This window comes from Plectrocnemia conspersa, unplaced genomic scaffold (genome assembly GCF_051122295.1).
Source record: "Plectrocnemia conspersa isolate PC_06_02 unplaced genomic scaffold, ASM5112229v1 ptg000007l, whole genome shotgun sequence".
Classification (NCBI taxonomy): Eukaryota; Metazoa; Arthropoda; class Insecta; order Trichoptera; family Polycentropodidae; genus Plectrocnemia; species Plectrocnemia conspersa.
In genome coordinates, this window is record NW_028277171.1 from 10,022,016 (window position 1) to 10,049,647 (window position 27,632).

At 31.3% G+C, this 27,632-nt stretch overlaps 1 protein-coding gene across 1 annotated transcript in view; it reads left to right on the plus strand.

The window, feature by feature from the left end:
* The window catches only part of LOC148233887 (uncharacterized), a 42,789-nt gene that overhangs the window by 13,146 nt on the left and 2,011 nt on the right, over window positions 1-27,632 (plus strand). Inside the window, exon 2 of the mRNA XM_088188551.1 lies at window positions 22,840-27,624. Coding sequence (XP_088044677.1) covers window positions 22,840-27,624 — 4,785 coding nt within the window. The remainder of the gene's footprint in view (window positions 1-22,839; window positions 27,625-27,632) is intronic.

Below are 27,632 nucleotides of genomic sequence, written 5' to 3' on the forward strand. Positions count from 1 at the left end.
GCTGAAAGATATTGAGATTTGTGATAAAATATTTTTATTTCACGTTTTTTTACAATAAATTTATTTATTTATTGTCTCCAAGATTTAACAGATTTCTGTATAGAAATAATAATTAAAAATCTTTTTTTACGTACATATATAGAAGCTATATGTTAAATTATGTAATCTATTGCAGTTCTTGCTTCAAAAAATATATATCTGCTCTATACTGAAATTTAGTGCATGCTGTATTATTGGAGCACAGTCTGTGAAGCTCTCTGAGGTTCTTAAAGATAAAGATAGGCCATAAGTTGTCATTAGTAAATTTGTTTAAAAAAAACAATATTTTTGATTTGCGTTTAACAATTAAAAAAATCCTATCAAGTTAAAATAAAAAAATAGTTCAAGCTCACTAAATGCTTTGTTACAGTATTATTTATTTTTTAGGTCATGGTTAGACTTTTACAATAATATTTACATAAATAAATTTACATACTTTAAATTAGACTTAGACTAAAAATTATTTTAATATATGTCTATAATAGGTAAAAAAAATTTTTTTCAAACAAGCAAATAAGTTTTGTCAAAAAAATCTAACTCACTGTATTGATGCCCAAACCGATGTAATCTCAGGAATGCTGGATTCATACTGTATTTGTAATTATTATTATTATAAGTTGACAGATATGTCTAGTGAGTGTATTATATAATATTAACCATTTCGTTTAATTTAGGGCATTTTATTATATTATTAAGTATTTTAAAAGTAATAAAAAAGCAAATAAAAACAATTTTATAAATTTGTTAAATTGATAGAAAAAGTTTATTCCAATTGACTTGTTAATACAAGAAGTATATGTTGTGCTATATAATTGTTTGTATTGATTTTAATTTTTAAAAGTACGTAGTTCGAATTGCAGCGTTCTTAGATTGTTTTGAAATTTAATGATATAAATTGTATAACTAAGTCTCTCATAACTGTAACTTTTTTAAGTATATGATTATGTATAAAATTAGATTACGATTATTTTTATTCTTTATTGTATATACAATAGTAATGTTCATTTTTATTGTTTACATGTTATATATACATGTTTTGGAATTAAACATAGTTAAGATTAATTTATGGTTGCGTAATAAAGACACAAAACTAATGTCAAGTTTATAAATATATATATTAGGGAAATATATTAAATACAATATTCATAGAAAGTGAGAAAGCGTTTTTTTCGAGTGTATTAGCGGAATATATCCGGCGAGTTAACAGCTCGCGGCTTAATAGAACGTGACTGCGTTTTCGTTGCATAAAAATAACCAAAATTTTACTTTAACTTCCAAGACCCCGAGCAGTGTTCCATATCGATAAGTCACACATGCTATAAGTGAAGGGCTTTCAAATGACATTTTTCATTGATCAAATTACCTTAGTTTAGGGCAATCCGAAACGAGTCAGTGAATCTCATTGCGTGAATATAATTTGATTGAAAATAGTTCTGTGACCGACTGAATGGCAAATGTCCGTTTTTATTACAATATATCTCAATTTAAAATATCGTTCAATAATGATATACTAGAGTTAATAATAGAAAGCGTTAGAAAAAAATCACAAGTTATGAAACCGCGCTGAAATTTCTAGATTAGGTTTTTAGGTTAGAATCGATTGATTTTGATGTCAAAGTGTGCCGAATTATAGAACAACGATAATTCCGATCCGATAATGAAAGTCGAAGCAAATCAAAGGCAGTATAATAATTTTATGACGCGTAAATTCCGACTAAAGAAACAATAAAAATGACCATAAACAAAAATGAAAAAACAGAATATAATAAAATCGCGTGTCGTGCGAATTTCTCATGCAAATATGGATATGAGGGATTTTCTCATGCATAGTAAAATTTCACTTGAATTAAAAAGTTGCGAGCCATATATTTATTATAAATAATATGTTTTTGTTAGATTTATACAAAAAATAACATAAAAAGGGAAATTTATTAATTAAAAACACAAACATGAATTTTGTATCACAACATTTATTAAAGTATAGTAAAAACGAGATACGCAATCTATAAAAAACTATTACTCTAATCTTTAAACATAATTACGTTTAACTTCAGTGCTAGAAACAATGCTAAGATTAAGTTGAAACACTTTTTCACCTATAGACATTGCTCGCAATGTTTTATATGGTATTTCACTTTAAGCGTTTGATTTTATAACTTCTTTGGAACTGAGATAATTCGATTAATTTGAAATCTCATAGTTATGAGATATTATACCAAAGTGAAAATATTGAATATATTAATGCATGCAACTTAAGTAGTTAATTTTACTCTCTGATCATTTAATTGTATTTAAGTATATATAATAATGCCGAAATATCAATTTTATGATCACATTTGTCCAACTAATTAGGCTAAATAAATTTTTCCGATTATGACTTATGTTACCAATAAATTTAAATGACCACACATGAGTATGTTATTAATAGATTATATTATTAGTACAATCGATAAAATGAAAATTTATTTTACCAGATTGAGGATGAAATTAGAAACGCAGATAATTGCACATTGCCACAACTTGATCTATAGCAAATAATTTGCGCTAACAATTTACATGAATACATTTATAATGCATACAGATTATTATATACCTATACTATATAATATAAATATACATATAATACGTTTATTCACCCCTCGTACAAGGAGACACTTTCTCTCCAAAGAACAGGTATTTAAAGTGGTTATCTTCCACGTTTTAATACAGACAAAAAGTGAGAGTGGCTCCTCAATAAAAATAATGTTTATTCGATATTCACGCGGGTCGTTTAAGCGTGAAACACCGCAATTATCAACGGCCAAATAAATCACACCATAACTAGATCACAACCCAAATGCCGGATTAGATAATCGCAGGTGAAAACGTCACGGTCCAAATTGTATGGTTATATGAGAAAACGATCGCAAATTTGTGAAAATGTGCGTATTGTGTTACTTTTTTTTATTATTATTTAAAAAAATGTTCAAAGTTAAACTTTTTAGAACAAGTCGAGATTTTCTTTTTTATATTTTATAAATAACTTTCTTTTAGAATTAAACAATAATGAGAGCAAAATACTCCTTAGAGCGACCCATCTTTCAACTCTTTTTAATCATTATTATTATCTTTGCAACACTACCTAAACCTCACGTAAGCATGTTTCATCATAATCGATTGACATCTTAATAATATGAATTACACTTATGACTCAATGTAATTGGCCCACAATTAATAAATAATTCATGTAATGATCGAATCGTTAAAAATTCGATTCATACAAAAATTCAATGAGTCATTCAATATATTGTGAAAATCTCTATTCCTATTATGTTAATCCATAACGACAGAGGTTGGTAACCATTTTTCATTAACAAAATTAATCGGTTTATGTACGAATTCACCTCTACCTTGAGTCTGCGTTTGCATAACGCTGCACCCACGTGTCATATGGCAATCGCTTCAGCAATAACAATCTGCAAAAAGTCTCTCAAGAGAACAATGCCTCTTCGAGTATAATAAATAAACATACGGCATGCTTGCCTACTAAACCAGTGATCGTGAACAAGTAACGTGGTAGGCGCGGCGTGAAATTTGTGATGCACGTTAAGCAGTACCTAGTAATGTTTAAGATGAAGAGAGACAATTATGTGGCGTGTTTGACGTTTATCTGTAATGGCTTTAATTGCCTAGCATAATATTCATTTGAGCAAATGTATAGCTAAGATGTCGTTTGCCTTGGGTGTGTTCGATTTCACCTGAGGTCGACAGTTTGACAGATTTTCATGCTGCATCCGCATCAGAGAAGCGTGAATGGATCCATTATGATGCTATCAAAGAATCTGTCCATTAGAAACCGTACATTGTTATTAAGTAATACTTTCTTCTTGAACACCAAAGAAGTAGTAGATTTGATAAAATTATACAATACGCTACACTGAAAGGTATAATGAGATGTTATAACCACTTTTTACAAATTCTAGTTTCTTTTTTAATTATTAGTATCTAAAACTATCAAAAGTTTTCTTTCAAATGTCAGCTAATTGTTATGAAAATGTGAGTCTGATACTATTGGTATTTGACGGATACCTGAAAGATCTAGGCTCGAATCCCGTATGGTGCCGAAAGTAATTTAAAATTAAAATTCGATCAACCTTCACAGATTAGATTTTTCTAATCTTATGTATGCATGTCGTAAGGAATTAAACAAAATCAAGCTTATTTGCTAGTAAGCTGTAATGATAGTTTTAAATTCTGTTTAGTGTCTCACTACCTAATATAATAATACAATAATAGTAATTGAGCTAACGCTAGCCATGTTTCAACAAAAGATTTACAAAAAATTCTCACTGGACGACATCAGATAATCTAGTTCTTAGTGGTTATCTTCTGCTACCAGAAACATTCAGAAATTTTGCTGTTTTATCATTTTTATTCCAAAGTGAGTCTTTATGTTCTATATTATCGCACGCCTTCATCACACAACGAAACATTATGTTATGTAATTCAGGATAGATTCAATGTGTATTTTTTGGACTTTACCGAAACAAGATACCATATGAACATTTTGGACTTTAGAGAAAACAGTTAAATTTTCCAAAGCGATAATATAATTATAATAAAAATAGTTTATTGGTAAATAAAATATATTTAAATTTATCAGTAATTATTTTATAATCAAACTCTTAAAATTTTATAAAATATGCATACCACAATGCTGTCTGAATTACTAATCAATTAGGGTGTCAAAATAAAAATGCTTAATTTATTATTACACATATTTTGAACAGATACGTCATTTCAGCTTTTAGAAATCACCATAATTAAAATAATCTGAGATTTAATGAATGCAAAAATATTGATTTATACATAATTTTATCGAATTTATTGTATATTCAATAGGTTATATTTTTTGGAACGAATTTGATATATGTACGGTTTGTTTCGTTCAACAACGAATTCTTCGAATTTCGGTCATGGTAGAGACCGCCAATAAACATTTCAAAACACAAATGTTTTTCTTAGGCGTGAAAGCATTTTTGTTGTTGAGAAGAAGCGTCTCATTGTCTCGTATGACATGTAAATATATATTATTCCTTGAAGAATCTTTCCGTTGTATAATATATATTTTAAATAAATATTTATTAAGCTAAATGTGCTACAGTTTAACAAATACGTCCAGAAGATCTTTTATTTTCTTCAGATGTTTCATTAATAACACTTGTAATGCGATAAACATGTTCTATGGTTAGGTGCTCTTGTCGGAAATCAAACTGGTGAGACGTAAGTCTCTTAAGAAGCAGGTTTTGAAATAGCTTAGAAATAAGTAGAAAAAACGATGATCAGAATAAAGTGACATTTTCTCTCGTAATCACTTCAGAAATATTATTTTAGCTTAAGTACAGCTTAAAACAGATGAGTAAGCTTTGCAATAGAATAATATATAAGTTATTAAAAAACAGTGATAAAATAATATACATACATGCGCTTTCCTTGAGCTAATATTCTTATAGATTTAATTTTAACATTTATTTTTGGTGTAACAGCTGTTTGCATTGAAAGCGTGTCTAGTATAAATTATGTTCTTTTTTACGTAAATATATGATTAGTTATACATATATTTTTAAGTATATTATATATGTAGTTAACAAAAACCATATTTTAACAATGTTATCATTATTCAACTAATTAACAAACTAAAACTAAAATATAAGTTATATATGATTAGTGACTTGCCGACAAATACACCGCGAAAATTTGGGATACCGATGGCATAAAGTGTAAGTTGGCTAGCTCTATATTTGATTTTTTTACAAAAAATGTAATCGTATATTCTTAGACAGTTTAAGTTTGGTGTGTCGCAATACTTACGTGTAGGTTCTGTGTGTTACTCTGTTGTAACGCATTAGGCTTACGCCTATCAAGTTACTTATTTTTCTTGTACTTGCTTTTAAGTATTGACTATAAAGAAAATTGAGTACTTAGATTTAAAAAATGGCTTTATTAAGTTGAATAAGTTTATCTAGTCTTAGATTTGAATCCCGATTTTATTTTAATATGTTATGTTATCAGTCTCGCTGCTTTTTCAACCCCTTCCCGGTCATGCTCAAGTAATCTCAGAAACTTGTATTTTGTGAATTCTCATCTCAAAAATTCTCATTTTTCTGACCAAATTTAAGAGCATCACGTTCGATTATCTAGCTTTCATATTAAAATATTATTTTTTATAACAATATTACGACTTACAGTTAGTGAGAATCGAATGAAGTACATCTAAACCAAATTTTGACCAATATAAGAGCGCATAAAAACAATTATCTCTTCTCAGAAGTCAAAAATCCACGTCGAAAGCAATAAAATCGTGCACTACGACGGCACTTACACGATTTTATTGACGTGAATTTTTGTCTGAGATGTGATAAATGTTTTTGCGCCCTCCTATTGACCAAAATTTGGTTTGAATATATTTTGACCAGTCTGTCTGTACTTTTTCTGCCACTTATTTTCCTCTAAGAGATGAATAGAGAGAAAGAGTCCGCTTTAAATCGAATGGATCCAAGCAATAGAAAACTGACATTTGCTACTGCTGTATTTATATCATTCATTAATAATAAGAAGAGCATAGGATCCGATCGGACCCTTGAGGAAATCCCAAAGGGATAAAATATTCTTTCGACAATCGACCCTCATAGGTTACGAATTGTCTACGATCGCTTAAACAACTTATGCTAAATAAGCATAAATAATAACATGAAATAATGATTATATAATTCTCTCATAATGAATACATAGCTAATGATATAAACATTAACAATTACTTACAATACGTGCGCAATTGTCCAAACAAGCGTACTAACACACACGCGACCCAAATCACACGTCGTGCATATGTGCATTATTAATAATAAACAAAAAATTGATTCCACAACAATGGACGCCCACGTAGGTCCGTGAATTAATTTCAGATTGACACCGTCTGAGACGTCTCGTTGAGTGGGATAGTCATTTTTTGTTTTGTTCCGCAACGTCTATTGCGAAATAAACCAGCGACATTGTTGGGCGGAAAAACCTCCTAGCGAGGTGGTAAAAAAATGTGTACATTTTCAAGTACGTTCGAGATTAGCTTTCACCCACGTTGCGCAAGTGCGTATAATATGAGATGATTAATAAAAATGTCTCCGATGCTCGAACGTGGATAGGTAACCTTTGGCGTTGGCGTGATTCATTCCTAAGTGTTGTAAGGGGTCTCTTTGGCTTTAGGAGATTGTCTGTGTCAGACACGCATCGTCAGCTCTCGATGAGTTTCTAATTGACGGCATTGTCTCGATTTTCTTCGCCCATTAGTCACTTTGACACGAGTATGCGCTCACAGGGTGAATTCGTCATGGGAACACCTTGAAAACATATTCGTAATCGAAAAACTACCAATTATAAGCTTTAACTTTTATTTGTTTACTATAAATCATTTGTTTGAATATGACAGACTAATTACAAATGCTAACAATCAACATTTATAGTATTTTGTATTGTGTCACAGCTAGGGATTCCAATCCCGGGATCCCGAACGATTTTCAATACCCGATGAGTCCCGGGATTATAAAACATAATCCCGAATTTTTCGGATTGGTTGATTTATCAAGCACAATCGAATTATTATTGACAACATCGTTATATTTCGTGTACAAACTTGCGCGAGTTGCACGTGTCATCTGTGAATCTTTGAGGCTGTGAGTCTGAACGTGCTTTTTCAGCAGCAGGCTGCTTAGGAACCAAAATCAGATCAAGGCTAAATGATAAAACACTTGATGCTTTGATGTTACTTTGTGAGTTTTATTCAAAATAATGTTTTCAATTACTTGTGTCTATGAATGTACATACCTATGTACATTCATTGTCAAAAGTTCATTTTTTTCTTTTCAAATAAATATATAACCTTCCCTTTTTTATTTTTATTATATTATTTTCTATTTTAAGTCCAAGACTAAAATTATACGTACTTTATACATTGTACGTTATAAAAAACAGATGTAAAAATATATTGTATTATTCATTTTAAATTATTTTTATCGATAAAATAACATGAAAATTATCCCGGGACTGGTCCCGGGATCCCGGGATCGACTAAGTGCAATACCGAAATCCCGGGATCAAAATTTTGGCCCGGGATTGGAATCCCTAGTCACAGCAGACTGAAAGTGAAATTTTGAGAAGCAGGGACCGATTGTGTTATCCCGGTCAAACCAGGGCGTATGGTAAACCTAATTATAAATATTATAATATTAAATATCAAACTTGCATTTATGGGTATTTATAAATAGCAAAATATAATCTCAAATGCGCATTCAAGTAAATCTTATAGACAGAACATATAATTGTTACCAATTAAGGTTAAACATTGTGAAGATTATAAAAGAAAGTGACTGTTGCCATCCGGCTCCTTAATACGTTGGCATTGCACGTTGACACATTTAATGTCAGCTACGAGGAGCTGGTCCAGTTCTTATCACTTAATATTAATATTTAATGATTTTTTTCAATAAGGCTATTTATTTGTGTAATACTATTTTTATATCTTACAAGTTTTATATTTTTGTGTATTGTAATATTACTGTGTGTTGTTTTTTTACTATCGTGACGCATTGGGGTAGCCTGTATGGTCACGACAGCTTTATCTAATTAAAAAAAAATATTTAAATTTAATTTAAATGTACTTTTTGTCGCACCTTGAAATTCCAACGAGAAATGCACTGTTTCTGTTGCGTGAATAAATTTTAAAAAAGCTATTTTTTTTCGGTTCATGCGGTACCCATTTGTCAAGCTTTTTTATTTTCTAAGCTGCTTTAAGTAGTGTAGGGCTGCATTGATTAAATTCTCTTATTTACTTACACGTTTAATTGTTAGTCAACTGAAAAATGATACCCACTACTTTATTTATCTCTTAGTTCTCCAATGAATAGGCAATAGAAAAGTTGATCCAAAAATACCGTGAAAATACTAAGAGCCAATTAATTATTTTCATGAAATATATTGCTTTGTATAGAACATTTGCAAGGTATTAAAATACTTAGTTAATAAGTTTGGATTAATTCAGAGACGCTTTTTTACATATTTGGATATTGCATTTCTAAAGGACTCGAGAAAAAATTTACAAGCAATAGATTTTTAAATGATAGCTTGTCGTTAATAAATCAGTTGTAAATTATAATATTTAACTAAAGAGCAGGCTTACTAAAAACCTACAAAATCACATAAATGGGTAACTTGATTTGGCTGGTTCTACTACGCCTTCAAAAGAAAAATTTCAGGCTTGTAATATTATTTCTATTAACTTTCCAGATTATATATTGTAAAGCGTTTTATTTGTAGGAAATTTCTCACATATTTTATATTATGTATAAAATATTATTTTTATACTGTCTAATATATTTTTTTATAAAATAGGTTTAATACTTATTTATTTATTACTATTTCTAGTCTAGTCCTAGAAAATATACCTAAGTATTTACAATAGCAATTTTGTAAATTATGACTTTTCAGTCAATAATTTAACTCGTAACAAGTAAAATTTGTACATTTTAGCTCTTAATTATTTTTATTTTTAAAAGTAATCAATGTGCAAAGATACAAAAATTATTTTGTAATAACAAAGTCAAACGGACGGCACTACTACTACTAGCAAAAATATTTATTTAGAAAAAATAAGAGTGTTTGGAAGCTTCTTCAATATGCGAAATATTTCTTTTCTAATTTTACATGTTGATTTTTCATTTTCTCAAATCAGTTATCATTGATTCGTACCGTTTCACATTGCACTTACAAAAAAAGCAGAAAATGACTGACTTGTTGGAATTGTAGACAACCGGATCTTATTTTTATTGATTAAACAAATAGTTTAATCAATCGGTCAATTTGTGAAATTATAGAATTGGTTTATGTAATATTTTTAACAATCCATATAGTCACTCTTTTTTTCATTTATTCTTAACGACTTCGTTTGTTGAACTTGTCTAAACTAAAATATTAATTTTAATTTCGTATAGTAACCACCATTAGAGTTATTCTTCCAATATATGATATATATTATAATCCTTTAAATATTAAGCTTGGTAAGCAAACAAAGAGTAGCACAACGAAAATAATGTCAAAATATTGTAAAAATGCATTATTTATAATATTATTCTTAGATTAAACTAGAAACATAGATAATCTTTAATTAAAACTGATTACATGTCGATCAGTGTTTTTTTTATCTTATTACGATAGCTTCTCACCTGAATGATGAATTGATTTGTATTAGAGGTGAGCTAATATATAGAAACCACACATAATTATATAATATTAAAAGTTACAAATTTAAAAGAAAATACTTTCATATATGCAGTTATTTTAATATATTTTATTATTATTATTATTATATTACAGCACGTCGCGTCGTGTGAAATGAGCTTTTCTCTTTCTTTCCGAATCCAACCAAACCGGATATAGATCGATTTTTGTCTCGTAACCATATAGTGTTACGACATTTCCAAAACAAACGGAAGCTAATTATAGCTCATTGTGTCTTCGTCAAATTAGTATACGAACATGAAAAGTGACACGATAGCCGAGAAGAAAATTGTTCTCGCACATTGCGTTTTCGTTCATTATTTTCACTCGACGAAATTCGGAATTTTTATGCAAATATAAAATTAACATACAAGATATATTTATACACTTCATTGTCAGAGGAGCGGCTGACAAGCAGGTGAAAGCTGGAAAAGACCTTTTTTTTAAAAAAAACGACCGTTGGACATTACACCTGTTATGTGCTTTACGCGTGTAGACACTTTCATTTTTCTCCTTTATCTTTGACCATTGTTTATAGTTCCCAACAAGGTGGACGATTCAAAAGTAGCTCGAGCTAACCCAATGCAACCTTTCATCAGAATGCAAATGTAAGATTCATTCACTCGAATTGAGCTTTTCGTTGCTATACAATTCTGGGAACCTGTGTTCTTTACACGTATTAGCATAATAGTTATGTCACTGTTCATTAAACCTATTTCATTAAACCGTGGTACATGTATTTCATTAAAATAACAAAAATCAGTTTTGTTAGTAAAATTTAAATTTACATTTTATATTACATACAGTATCAGCCAAATATCACTTTTCCATATTAAAATTTAATAATATTTGTATTTTAATTTAATTTAATTTTTCTTATACGTATTTTTTTCTAATCAATATCAAGATTTTTATACATAGACATAATCAATAAAATCATATTTATTAGTTTTACAAGCTCTCTCAATAACTATCCATAACTGCATGTAAAATACATACTAGTTCGAATTTCTCTACGAATATTGCTATTCGGTTCAAAAATAACCCAATGCCTAATGATAGGCATTTATCCCTTTAAATATTGACAAAAATAAATCTTATATCGTGAGATCAAAGGAACGCACTTAAGGTTATTTACCAACGCTGTGATGTACACGTTAAATATTTTACTTGATCTTTCACTTTGTGGAAGATCGTTAATAGACTTTTGTTTCTTAAAACGCTCAACCTAAGCCAATATCGCTGGTTTTAAAGGAAAACTTATTCAATGGAATGGCGCATGTATACACTATGACTAACATTTCACAATCACTATTAGTAAATGAGTTCCAGTAATGATAACTAGACCCGTTTGAAGGGTTTAATCCTCTTCAGCCGTCTTTTTAAATTGTCCACATTGATTAAAATTAATATGTATTTTACTTAGTCCACCATCGCATTTTTTACGAAAATCTAATTCCACATAAATTATCTATTTTATAAATTTACAGTATCTTAGGTATAATCATCGACTATATAGAGTTTCATTATAAAATAAATTGACTCAAAAATTATCGAGATATTAAAAGAAAATCGCAAACATAATTAGGGCAAATTTTTTTTTTAATACCTATAAGACACTCTATGAACTGAAGTAGCCGTTTATTAATGAATTTTCAATACCTATATGAAAGACCTCCAGTTTTATTTTAATTTAATATCATGATATTCATCCGTGAGATTAAGAAAATCTAGATGAACTTATTCTGTGATAACGGATCGGAATTATAATTATTTAATAATCACTAATTTCTATCATCAAATATGTAATAATCAATTTTTTTTAAACCTTCAGCGCCATATTTATTACGGTTTTCTATTGCTATTTCTTATTTACAAATCATTTTTTTGTGAAGTACATATAACTACAATCTGAAAATCAAAATACTATTAAATAATTGTATCTTTATATATCTTTACTATTACATACATACATATGTGTTGTTGTTACTATCAACTAGTAAATAAATTACATTTATTAGTAAGAAATTAAAAGAGCTAAGAAATGCATTTCTAATTCTGGTCAATATGAAAAAAATATCATGTAACTAAAAATAAACATTATTATATTGATTTTAAGATATAATGATATAGATAAAGACAATATGAATTATTATAGATTAACATTAATTTATCTTGCACTATTTCAGAGAATTAATAAGGAATAAATTTATATAGGATAAAAAATAGTTACTACATTGAAATTACATTGATCTTGTAGACGCTTTATAAATAGTCAGTATGTTTGAGCTAATATTTAAATAACTAAAATTGTATCTATGTTTAATCAAACATTTTGTTTTAAATTCACTATATACATTTTCTTTAAAGAAAATAGTAGAAAAAGTAAGTAATATTGTATTGTCGGATAAAAAATAAATAATAATATTTCATCATAAATTATATTTATGTAAATGCTTCCACAATATTGCTCCGGCAATGAGCCTGGTTAATTTTAAACACGCAATCCACATATTTTATGTGAAAATCATCGATATTCATTGTAGCTATTTTGCGTGGATTTGTTAATGAATTTCGCGACACTTTCTCACGCACGATCCGTTAACTACTAAAGCGAAAGTGTCATAAATAATAAAGAAGCGATTGAATTAAATAATAATAAATGAAAATTTATTGTTTTTATTGCGAACCTCTTAGCGGCAAACCGCAGGCAGGCGCGCTTTGTGCGAAAGTGAAATTTGCCAATGTCAAGGGCCTCCGGAAAAACGACACGACGCGTTGACAGATATTGCGTTGCGAAACGTTTATCTGATCATAACAGTGTCAGATTTCTTTACATAAACGGATACAATATATTCATAATTAAGAGAATTATTAAATTAATTAAAAGGACATGTTCTTTTGATTCATATTGTGCGGGTAAATTTGATAGATAAAATAGAAAACTGTTTTATCGATTTTTCCATTTGAGTGTCAAATTTATTGTATGAGATATTTTAATGTTTTTTATGCCTCTATTTGGCCACAATCAACCGCAACATTGACCATAAATAATGATTATATTAAATTGCATTCATTTCTTTGTATTGATTTTGTTACGTAAAATTTTGCTTATTATTAAAACGTATTATCTTATTGATGTTTATATATTTATTTATAATTAACTGTTATTATAGCAATTTAAAAATCTAACAAATATAAACTTTTTGTACATCATACGTTATGTCTGTTTTGCAAAGTTCTATTTGCTCCGGACACAAGCAAGTTTGTATAATATTGACAAGAAAATAATTTATTCTTAGTAAGTCGCAATTATCAGGAGCAATAAGGTTTACCATTTAACTCCAGGACCAAAGGATGATCAATAAATAAATAATACATATAAAATATTATAAGCATTTTCTATTATATTTAAAGAGCAACTAAACCAGTTTTATTACTGAAAATCTATTTTAGTTATTCTTCAAATATATTAAACAAAATATTTTTTTAAAGTAATAAATTCATTTTTTATTGTAATTATTTATAGTACTTTGACGGCATATTTGTCTTAAATTTATACTGTTTAAACTCACTCTCACATAAATTATAACAACTGTACACCTATTAACTATGAAACGAGCCAATCAATTCGTTGCGTGACCCTGTAATCATTTTCCCACAACGCTAATAAAAATTTCCACCGTCAATTTCGCAATTAATTCCTCAAATAAGCGGAAAAAGGGTCACCGCAATTATATTTGCACGTATAAATGAACGCTAATAAATCTAGTGTTCGTGATGACATATTTTTTATATTCCAATATCATGTTTCGAAACAACTTTCATTGTCAAAGCCAACCGGTCGAAATGTCAACGACCATCTCTCGTGTTTTTGGAGACAGTTTTTTATACATGTACACAAGTTCCTAAACACTTGACCCGCTTTCATCTCGTTCTTAGTGATTAACCTTATACGGTACGATTGAATTGATTGCGTTCGCGATAAAGGTACGACCTTAATTTTTCATAGCTTCCAAGCGTCAAGATCGATTTCACTTTCTAAGCGTTTTAGGCGAAAAATGCGTGCCCATAGAGATCAGGAAACGCTTACGTTTCCCGGATATTAAGATCGGATAAAATTGTGAACGGCTTTGTTCTTAAACATTAAGTTAAATTTAACAATAGGCGCTTGACAAGTGAAAAGGAAAACGATCAATTATCATCGACACAATGCAAACATCGCAAAATGTCGAACGATGTTTAATAATGTCATTATTAATACTCAAAAACTTTCCTTTGTGCTTTTTTCTTCTCTAGAGGAACCTGTTTTCTATATTTGAACTACTCAGTGTTAATGTACACTTATCTAAGTTATTAAAAGAAAGTGACTAATTTCGCACACATTATGTCTGACTTAAAACCTCTTAATTAGTATTATGGTAGACGAATCAATCACTATCAAAGCGATGCAAAGGAGACAAAGACAAATCGCTATAACCGCTTTCCAAGCCGATTGTTAGAAATAAAATGCTTTAAACATAATGACTAAATAATTTGTGCGTTTGCGTTATTCTTAGCCACAGTTTCTTGCAACAAATATTGGAAAAAATGGGCGTGCGCGTGTCTCTATAAGCAATTTAATAAATTTGTTTGATTTCGTTTTAGATTTGTATGACATAACGACGCATGTAATGATCGGTTAGGTCGAAATCGTTTATACGGTAGTGAAAATGCTTATTATATTATATGGGTCATCGTTGTTACAAAATGAGCGTTTTTTATTACTAAAATAAATCTTATATATACAAAGGGGAAATAGAAAATTATAATTGTATTGGATAAATTAGAGACGTTGTGTAAATATAAAAATTAAAACATATTCACTTTAATAACGTAATTAAAATAATATATAATACGTATTTGGTCATTATTTAATAATGATCAATAATTGCTCATGGCCAAAAAAAACGTAAAAATATATGACAGCTGTATTGCCACTTCTTCATCGAGTATTAAAAGTTATAAAACGGTTGTAATTTTTAATCGGTGCGTAAAAAATCTCAAATATTTAATCAATCAAATAGTGTACTCGATACGCCATTTAGGCATCGATGCTTGACGACCGTTCATGGTCGGAAAATTGTGTTTTCAGACAAAAAACAGATATGGCGTTTGACCTCTTCTTTTTCTTATGACTTCGAACGTCAATAAATTGTTATCGAAAATGCTGCGTAAACGATTATAAACTTTCACTGCGATGAGAAAGACAACGTTGAGCAATCGCCACGGGAGGTGATCATATTTTTTCTTCGTTCTGTATAACGATATCATTCGTCAAAATCGATAGTTGTCGATTCATTCATTCGTTAGCATTTAAATAATTGAGCCCTAGCACGTACGCCGCCAATCGCATCCGTGCATCTATATACTGGCAACACTTAAGAAAAAGGTATAATTATGCAACGAATTTATGTTTGTAAATTAAGAAGAAAATTATGTTTAATTCATGAAAATATTAAAAGCATTTTTTTACTGTTATATTATATAATCACGCATGAATATTTATTATTATGGATATGATCTATGTTTAAACATTTTAATTCATTCAGAATGAAGCCATAAGATTTTATTTATAAAAATATGAAAGTTGCGAATTTAAATTTGTTATTTTTATTTTAAAAAGATATAACCGGATAAAATATAATTTTATGTTTGAATATGTTCAACGTTAGTAGGAGGATATATAATAATAAAAATATTGATGTATTTTTAAACAACTTAATTGAAATATCTATATCTATTTTTGCAAACGCTTAATTCAATAATTATATTGCTCTTGTTAAAAGCGAATTTAAAAGTGTGTTTGATTTGGAAAGGTAGTGTGCGAGATCGCAACGCACGAGCGTGTTTCGGCCAAAGAAATAAAAAATATTTTTACACGATCTTAATTATTCTATGTTAAACTTGTTTCGAATTATTTTATTTTTAATAATCCAATTTGGTAAGAACTGTACTACATGTATTTGAGAATTCATTTGGAGATTTTTTAGCACATTTATCTTTAATTTCAATAGAATGTCTAATTTATTTTATTTAAGATAAATTAAGATGTCTTCTAATTACGTGCGACTTTGACCCTCGTGGGAAGGCTGTATTATCCGGTTTGAAGGATCAACGCTACACTTTAATTATTGTATGAATATTTCAGTTCGTCTTTATAAATGCTTAATAAAAAATATTTCTACTCCGTGACTTTAAAAGGGAGTTACATTGCAGCTATATCTTATTAGGCAATAACATTGCGTAACAGTGGTTATAAATCAGTGTTAATTGATAACGTCGTCATTCTATAACACGTAGGTATATGTATCCAAGGCTTAGTATCTCTTATAGTATATTTGTGCATTGATCTTATCCTATGATTCAAGTGACTGAAAAAGTGGCAGAATTGAGTAACTCATTACAGCAGTGTTTTTTCTTAGATACCCTTATTAATTGGTGTGTGGGGGGGGGGGGTGGTCCCTTGTTATTTTCAATCCTCGATTTTTTAACTAATATCGATGACTTGTGGTGGATAAAAACTCGTTATTATATAATATTAGATCTTATTAGATTCTTTGGCATGTAAAACGGCAAAAGGTAGGTAGGAATTTTCAATTTCGGGCTTCAATACCTATTTGATCAAGATATTTGGCACCGACCCTTGTTTTTTTATGCAAATGCTTAGGAACTATTATTGGACCAGAAAAAGACGTCCGCTCGGATACGCAATATTGTTTGTTTACGCTATCAATAAAATTAATTCAAGGAACATAGAAGAACTCGTTATATGACCTTTTTTGTGATGTTAATAAAAACTTTATCTATCACTGTTATTTATCTGGTGATATTTAATGTAAGTGTTCACATAATATTTTTACTATTTAATAAGTGCTTATCAGTCCAGCATTTATCGTGACAAATCGAATTAACACCTCCATAATTGGCACACACAAGAGAAATTTTAAGATAATGAAATATTCAGAGTAAAAGTGATAAAATAATGTTACACAAGAGCATCTATGTCGAAACACATATTGTATGTGTGGAATGCATTCAATTGTAAATTACGAGCTATTTGTCAAACGTTCCGCATAATAAAAATTAACGTCTTTAACCCACCGTAAAAACGTTGACGTGTCGTAGAAAGTCAATTTTTAAAAACCAAAGAGCCGATCCCAAGTTAATAGCTCGGGTTTTTTATATGATTTATTGAAGTATGTGGTGCAGTGTGTAACTGTGGCTACTGTGGTTGTGCAATGTGTTATGTATGAATGTAGCAGGAAGACTGTTTGGACTATAGCATCCGCGAAATATGTCCCATCTGTCGGAAACTAGCGACGAAGACCGGCTTTTGAAGAATTTTCTCCGTCGCCAGTGAAACTGGTGTTCAAAAACGGGTTTCTCATACAGTTTGTTCAATTAGATCTCTTCGGCAAATTTTCTTAATGGTCTTCGAACAAAAGTTCTTTCAAGAAAGGTTATTACCAGTCTACGGATTTTCGTGTGGAGTCAATACAATTGTTGTTGATTGTAGAAAGTATTGCATCTCTATCTATATAAAACATTAAACAGTTCATCATTATTTTTTATATACTCACGTTTGATTTTCATCCAAGGACGCCCATACATGTTTATAATGTATAAAATTGTAAAAACCCTTTTATTGCCATCAATAAACACTTTCTCCGATTTGAATCGTAAAAAATATATTATTATTACGTTAATCATCTCTCGGGTTTTCGTTTTTCATTCAAGTTCACACGTATGCTTTATCTTATGGTTTCATCACGAATTCAGCCATGAACGGGGTCAAGTACGCCCGTCGATTCCCCCAATATGAAATTGATGTAAATCATGAATTGTTATAAAATTATACAAAAACTTTCATCGCCACCTGTGCGGCTCGCGTTAGAACAATAGTTTTATTGTTTTTATTTTTTGCATCGATTTGTAGCGCCTAATCTTGAAAAATAAATATAGCGTGTGTATGGTCGGTAATTGTATTGTTATGTTCGACACGATGACAATGTGCAAACAACGATAGATTCAATTGGCGTTTCCGGTTTGACAAGCGCTGCCAACATAAGTTTGTTTATTTTATAATGACAACGTAAAATTTTGATACTCGCAACATTTAACCTTTAAGTTGTGAAACTTTCAAAGCAAACACTTATTAAACCAGCATCCTCTTATGTCACTCAAAGTATTTAAATTAACAACTTTTTAATTCTCATCTTGGTGTGAATATTTATGCAAAATATATGTCGTAATTGTATCATCTATTATGTTTAATACATTCATAATATTTACCGGATAAAGCCATAATAAGGAAGCATAGATTTAATTACATTATAAAATGAAAGTCAATCGATTTTGATTTTTTAAATAGACATAAAATAATAATGTATACATATACAGGACTATGGATTTTAAAAAGTACTGCCATGTGTTGAATTTAATTCGATTATTAAATTTATATAGTATTACGAAGCGAAGACGAAGCGGTAAGGTTAAGGTATCACTTTTGACCCAATAACACAAACCCGTTGTGTAAAAAGTAAAAAGCGAAGGCCTTTCACTTGTTTAAGAGCCACGCCTCGGTCCATCTCATCGGAATCTGAACGTAAGCATCTCGCAAAAATGCGTGTGAAAATCGATTATGCTTATACAACGTCAAAAATATTATATATGATATTTCCGATTATAAATCAGTGTCTCTTCCGAGAAAGTTAATGAAAGAAATGTGTCTATCTCATATGAATATATTATCTATTTTATTATAGTATAACTGAGATCTATGCTGAATTAATATTTATATGTATGTATATAGGCGGATGAGTATCCTATAAAATTATATCATAGATGTAAAGCAATATCTTAAAAATACATTTTATGTTAGGACCATGGCTCAGTCGCAGCAACGATGTCTCCAGTTGCTGTTTAACATAGACGTGTCAATTATCAATCAGTAATCCGTTTCTTATGTGTAAAAAGAGAAACTGTTTCTTAAATGTATTGCCAAATTGTTTCTGTATATGCTTATGTATGATTATAATGAATAAAGGAAGGCAATCCGTTGTCACTGATGAACTCATTCAAACAAATAAAGAAACAATACTGTTGATAGGCGTATAATGATTGGTTAATTTTATGAACAATATCAAAGTCGTAACGATTGATGAATTTATGAACAGGTAGAATAGAATAAACTAAGACCATATATTGTCACTGATAAACTCATTCAAAATAATAAAAAATCAATATTTTTTATTAATGTTAAACGATTGATCAACTTTATGAACAATATAATAACGAAAGGCTATCCATTGTCACTGATAAACGCATTTCAAAAATAAAGAATAAAAGCTTTATTAGCGTTTAATGATTGATGAACTTAATGAGCACTTAAAATAGTAACGATTGATAAAATTTATGAACAGGTGCAATAGGAGGGTTATAATTAATAATAAAAACGCCAAAAGTTGTCACTGATAAAGTTATTTAAAACAATTAGGAAACAATTATGATGGGCGAAACAATACTTTTGATTAGCTTTTTAAAATTGATCAACTTTATAAACAATATCAAAGACGTAACGATTGATTAACTTTATGATGTATGTGGGAAGGCTATCCATTGTGATTGATGAACTCATTAAAAAAAATAGAAACAGTATTTTGATACGCGTGTAACGATTTATAAACTTTTTGAACAATGCAAAAGGCTTAATAATTTATGTGCTTTGACAGATAAAATAAGGGTTTATGATGAATAAAAGAAAGACCATGCATTGTCACCGTTAAGTTGCCGATAGATTTAGGTTATCTGAGGAAGAGAAGGAGTGAGACGTTGAAATCAATATAAATTCATTCTTACGGTATTGTGTACTTATTAATAGGCTTTTACAAGAACAATAAAATATACAATTACATTTGTAAGTAAATTTACATATTCTAAAATTAAAATTAAAATTAAATTAAAACCAATCGTTACTAAAAATGTTTAAAAAATAAATTAAAATTACAAACACAAATTAATATGGTAATTGAAATAATAATACATTATATTGACACTTTTAAGTAGTAAATAATTATTGCTGGCTAAATCAAGTAGAATATTATGTTTATAATTATTATCTCTGACCTTTCCAATTTTCATCTACAACTTACAAAGTCCCCTTATAGATTCGTAATTAATTCGTAAAAAAATTGAATTATGTAAATTCCATGATTTTAAAATATAATATCTAAGATATTTCGTATTCTTTAAACTGTATAAGTAACAGCGTTTGGCATCCTTATGTTCTACAGACGTTTTTAATATGCTTTATAGATACATGTATTTAAGTAATCTATAAAGCATATTCAATAACTTATCAACCTACACTGTATTACTGAAACTGCTTTTCAGTATTAACTTTAGTTAAGAATACAAAATCAAAATAAAAATATTTTTTTTACAAATATTCATACAAATATTTTTTCTACATAACTAAATTTTTTTCTTTTTTAAATATAAATCTATCGTACTGATTGTTGTTTTAACAAATTCAAACCAGCAGTTGTAAGTTAATATAACGTGTCTTTGGAAAACTTATTTTTAATCTTATACATAAAAAATGAGTGGATATATTATTTTGTTCAACTAAGGCTTTATATATTTCTTGACGCATGCCCAATTACTTATTTATTCTTTCAGGTGTTTTCTAATAATAAAGAAACAGTCGACAACGATAACGATGCCAATCACGATACAGCATACAATAAGTATACCAATTGTTAATTTCCTGCTTTGTCCAAAGCAGAATACTAAGCTTCAGCCGTCCGTGAAGCCAACGCATTCTTCTACGTAGGATATACGTAACACTCTTTAAACTCAAAAGCATTGACCTAACACAATAAAACCTTTTTAATTGAGCCTTTTCCTAGCTATCGTAGATACTACCGTTCTTTATTCAACGACGAAAATTGGTGAAAGCACCTATGAAATACGTTTATAATAACGCGATTGTTGGAATTAACGGGCGTCGGAGTGGAACCTAGTTTCTCTGCTAGTAATTCAAATGACTTATCCGATGGAATGCCTGACATGCCATGCCAATTTTAATTAATTTCGCACGTGACTATATTCTCGCATAAGAGCGCTAGATTTTCAATATACCACTCAAGTGTAACCTAACAGATTAAAACTAATATTTACAGAGTTTGCACTTGAAAAGTGTTATAATTATACACAATAACGAGCGTGTGTCTAATGCCATTCTTTCGGTGAATTAACCCAATTTACACGATCTTTAAAAGTATGCAATCAGGCTTATCTGCAAAAAATGAATAAAGTTAAATAAGATTAACCAATGCAATTGTTCTCTATGACAATTTAATATAATCATAATCGGTAGTTTTTTATTATTAATGAGACGCAGAGATGCAGCAGCAAAGACAAAACAATATAATATTAAGCAATCTAAAGACCAAGTATATTTGATTGAAACTTTTATAGTTTTAATTAAAAATTAAAATCTATTACGCATCTCATATAGTGGCTAAATATTTTTCTGAAGTTGAATAAAATTACCGTTAAAGTTAAAAAAAAAAACCCAAGGTTATTATCAGAAAAATATTGCATATATGATAAATGCTAAATGAATACAAAATAATGCATTATGATAAATGTCATACGTTTAACTAAAAATATATAAACGACCACAAAAAATATTTACATTTTAAAAATATTTATATATCATATATTAATAAATAAATATTTAAAAATATTTATTTATTAATATATGATATATAATATTTACAGTAGTTTATTTCATAAATATATTCTGTAACAATTTAAATAACTGTGCTTTAGATTAATACTATATATTTTATATAACTTGTTGTAATTTATCAATATGATAACATCTTGACACTTGATTTTCTATATATTCTTAATTAGATCAGAAACACCAGTATTTCATAATTGTTTATCGAAATATAATTTTGTTTCGCGTCTATTTTTTTTCAAAAATTAGCTTTACACTATCTCCATGATCTAATCTTTATATATAGCAATATTAATATATAAATCCATTCCATCATAGTGCAATGTGCGATTATGATGCAACCTTCGTCTTGACAGTTGTAAATGACATTGCATCCGGCGGTGACAGTTTTTCCTTCAATTTCCTGCTGACGCATTTTCCATAATAAAAAAGTGAAACTGTCGCCAGAACCTAATTGGCATAATTCATAAGTGGTGGTTATTTTCTTGACACGGAAATCGCGTACGTCGTTCTAGTTAAACCGTTTCCTCATCGGATAAGCCTAAACGGTTGCGCAACACCGTATGGTAACGCTGCAGAAACATTCAGATCTGATTAACATTAAAATGTACAAAACTCGAGTTACGACTGAAGCGTGAAAACATCTAGATGCTCTCAATACATACGGATGAATAACTAATTTCCCTTTTTCTTTTTTTCAGATGTCGCCAACCCTCGCTGCGTTACTCGTTTTATTCGCCGTCAACCATTGTACGGCTGAAGGAAGATGGTCGAGGCAACTATCTTCAGAATCCTCGGGAGATTGGGTGCCCTTAGAAACCCAATCGTCAGACAATGAAAGAGAAGCTAGAGTGCTCAGTCAATCGATACCTTTCCAATCCAACTTCTTCCCCACAGATTCTTCGCCGAACGAATACAAGCCACAAGAAACTCCAAGGCAGCTGTATTTACAATCAGTACCCGCAGGACAATCAGGATTTCCTCAACCACCCAATCAACCTTTGGTTCAATTAACTTTAACAGATCCAAGATATCCATTCGCGCAAGCGTTTGTGCCAAGATCCATCCAGTTTCAACAGCAGCAGCAGCAGCAAAGCTACCCACAGTTCCAACAACAACTATCGTCTGGTCAAATTATTCAGCACCCAACGCAAATCAACAATCAATTTTACAACCAAATGAAAATTCCGCAATTCTTACAAGCGCATCAAAAGACACTAAAACAAGAACTCAGATTTGTCGATGGCTACAAGGTCGAAAATGCTTCAGTCGATTATTTCCAAAATGCTGCTAAGAAGAAACCAACTAATCTATTGGTTAAAAACAAAGAATACATCAAACCAGAACCAGTCATCCCTCCTAGAGCTACTGAAAGATCTTCATCTACTTTCATGGCTGGTCCAACGACGCCAGCGATGACTACCATCGAAAAAAAAGAAGTGCAACTCTTATACGTCCCATTAGAATCTCTTCAACGTGATCAAAAGCAATATTTTAAGACGTCTCAGCAACAAGAAGCATTGAGAGACTCAATTGGATCACCGGTTCAAATAAACAATCAACTATATACTCCGACCACTCCAAATTACGTCCAACGCCAACAAACACAGCTCCACAACATCCAACAAGATTTAATTCAACAAGCGTTTAACACTCAAAATCTACAAAATCAATTCAAGCAAACGACATTCGATAGACCAACTAAGTACCAGCCGTCTTCTTCCAATATATTCCCATCATTTTCTCAAACATTATTCCCAAAACCAGATATTACGACTCCCAAATCGAAGAAATTGAAAGCTCACCAACCCCCTCTAGCTATATACATGATCAACAAATCACAAGAGAGTCTCAAACTATCCGATGTCTTATCCACGCTTAAAGACGCTAAAGGAATATCCGTGCTGGATAGCGTAGGTTCTAGCTCGCCTAGTGTATTTGTAGGTCCTAACAATTTAAGAACGCCTAGTTATTATTCTAAATTTGAACTACCGTATTTGTCGAGCATAGATGGAAATAGAATTCAGCGAAACATCGATCGATTGCCATTCTTCGTTGCTCCGCTGAGCTACAAAGCTCCGCAAGGTTTCGCTAAAATTCCTTTCCCGGCACCGCACGTTGGCTCTGTCATTATCAATCCATTTATGAACGAAGATCAAGATTCTAGGCCAGCTGCTTTAGCAGAAGTATCGCCTAGCTCTTTCGCATATACCACGTTTCAACAAAATCCAACGACAGAATCGTTCAGATCCACAATCACTGGATCACCATTGAGACAAAGCACTATTAATTATTTCCCATCGGCCACCCCAAATCCATCTTTATCGCATAGCACAATTCCTGGACAATTCTCGTCGTTCTTGCCATTTGACAGTTTCGAATCTCATCGTCCACCACCTCCGAGCAAAAAACCTGAACCGGTTATTTTGCCGACATCGCGTCAACCTTTATCTAGCTATTTCAGCACAACTCCGTCAAAACCGACTGTTAGCTATTTTAGCTTCTCTGGTCCTGAATATAGTACCATTCCTACAAGGCCACCGACCACTACAAGACCTCCGACTACTCAAAACTATTTCTATCGCGGACATTACATCACAAATGCTGCTGATCCATCACAGAACCCATTAAAAATAGTCACTCCTCCAAAAGACGTATCCAGCGAAAGACCTCAAACTACCCCAGTTCCACCATCAGGTCCCACTTTACCATCGGAGAATCCTTATCTTATAAATCACATTATCCAACAAACTCAAGAGCAGGAAGAAGTCAAGAACTTTAACACGAACGAAGTTCAAGAATACATTACAGAAAAACAACGTGAAACTCCGATTTTCTCACCATATATTCCTGAACGGAGACCAGCGCCTATTGAAAATGTACGCTATTCGCCGATTGATAGTTTTTCCCCAATTCCATATTATGGACCAACATCTACAGTTAGACCTAATGAAATAGATATATCTTCTATTGCCGAAGAACCTTCACCTCATGAAATAAACGAAGAAGTCAACAAGCAAAGCGTATCTGCTGCACAATATCAATTTACATCTGACGATGATGATGAAAATGATTCTAATGTACAATATCACACTGAAGCTCCTATAAAACACGAAATAATAACGACGACAACAACAACGACGACGACTACTCAAGCGCCGACGACAAAATCGATCATTACTAGACGTCCTATTCATTTGCGTGGAAGGACAAGAACCACAACTCCAACACCTGAAACGACTGAACAACCGATAAAGCCAACTACTAGAAGAACTCCATTAAGAGAACGCAGACCGAGCACATATAAATCACGCTTTGAAAAGACTACTACCCAAGCATCAGCTACGGAATCATCCAACTTCGAATCTGCCAAGAAAGCAGAAGCTCCTAAGATTAACAGATATTCATATCGCAACAGAGTTGCATCATCAACGGACGAAGAAACAAAAACAACGACAGAAAGCACCTTACCAAAAACATCAGCGGCTGCCAGGAATCAGAGACTAAGATCTAGAGGAAAAACTCACTTCAAATCGGCAGATAACTATGAAGGATCAGATTATGTTCCTAAAAAAGCAAAAGGAAAAGAAAACGACGGAGATATTGCTTACCAACGAGATGTTTTACACCAAAACTACCCAGTAACCAAAGTTGAGAGAATGAGCACTTTTGAAGTTCACACCACTCCATTGCCTAGTACTCAAGGAGTAGATTTAACCAATGGTAAAATAAGAATTTACGAAACGACTGGAAATACGCAAAGATCATATTTTCTACACGAAGTAAAACCTACAGCAGCTCCCGAAACGTACGATAATCAACCAGTCTTCCAAGGAGAAGAACAGAAATATTTGACTCAACCAGACACGTACGTTGAAGTAAGCAGCGAAAGGATCGGCGGTAGCAGCATAATGCCAGAACTTTTCATAAACTCCAGGGATAGTTCAACTGCAAAGGATCAACCGAGTACGAGTGAAAATTACGAAAGATACGAAACAACTGCTAAGGAACAAATCAAATATGAAAGTGAACCAGAATCTGTAACTCAACGCCATGAAGAAACCACAGATAGACACGAATCGTCCACGTTCGAAACGCCCATCGCAAGGTTTAGAAATAAGCTGCGATCGCGTCCAAAGCACATTGCGGTCACTGTATCTAAAGACGGCACTGAAGAAGAAAACGTAGCTAATCACATAAGCACTGAGACTAAAAAAGTAGAAGATCACACTGAAAATCATTTACAGTCTACGCGAAGGTCTTCTCTTCCAAATGTGTCGCCTATAACTTATCGTCCGTCTTATAACAGGCACCACACTACAATGAGAATAGAAGAAATTGAGGCTGAACTGAAGTCGAACCGACAGCAATTGAAATCTAGCTTGCATCCAACTACTTCAAGACATCCAGTATACATACCAGAAGCTTCTCCGAGCACTTCTTCCAATTTTGATTCAGAAAAAGATGAAATAACCACTAAAAAAAATCATTTTGCTAGAAGGAGACCAGTAAGACCCACGACGGCGCCTTCTTCCAGCTATCGCCAAAGAACAACCACTGAGCCGACTGTTGAAAGCACGACTTTAAAAAGGGTGAGAGTGCGTGGAAGAGTACGTACGAGGCCGACCACTACTGAAAAAGCAGAAGAATTAAAGAACGAAGAAGAAATACAAAAAACTGTCGAAGTGGAAGAGAAACCTTTTAGAGCAACAGAAAGAACACCAGCTAAATATTCAACTAGAGGCAGACTAGCTACTCAAAAATACTTTAAAAGACCAGTATCAGCCACTGAGAAAAGTCCTGCCATATCTCAAGAAGTAACGGACGATCAAGCTTCTTACGATTCGATCAATAGACCCGAATACGTAGAATATAAATCTAACGATAAGACGTTAGACGATTATAACCCAGAAAACGGGAAAGCGGAAACTCAATGGTCTCCAAAACTGTCGCTCAGCTCATTCAGACCGAGTTTCAATCCAAATCTGATCGCCGATGAAATAAAACATGACGGCGTTGAATACGGATCTAAATTATCGGCTAATAGCGGAGATGATGAAATAATAACAGTCAGAAATCCGTATGAGGATGTGCTAATTTCAGTGACTCCCTCCAGCAACACAATAGATCTTGATAAGTCTTCAGTGTATGAAAATATCTATCCGAGTACAACGTTCAGAATGCCAGATGTAAATGAGGAAATCGAAGAAGATAAAAAATCCGGCGCTGCATCCACTTTCGAAAGCGTTCTTGAAGAAGTGATGCGTAATTTGGAACAGCAAGACGAGAACGAATACAGCAACGATTATGATGGCAATGTGGTGATGAAGCACGAAGGTGGAGAAATTGGAGCGATTCCTCCAGAAAATTTTCAAACAACCAGGAGGAACATAGATTTTGATGACATGGAAATAAGCACTGAGAGCAGAAAGGTTGATGTATCGCCGTTCGATACATCTGCTTATTCTTCAGCTGTGGAACATAAGGTATAGAT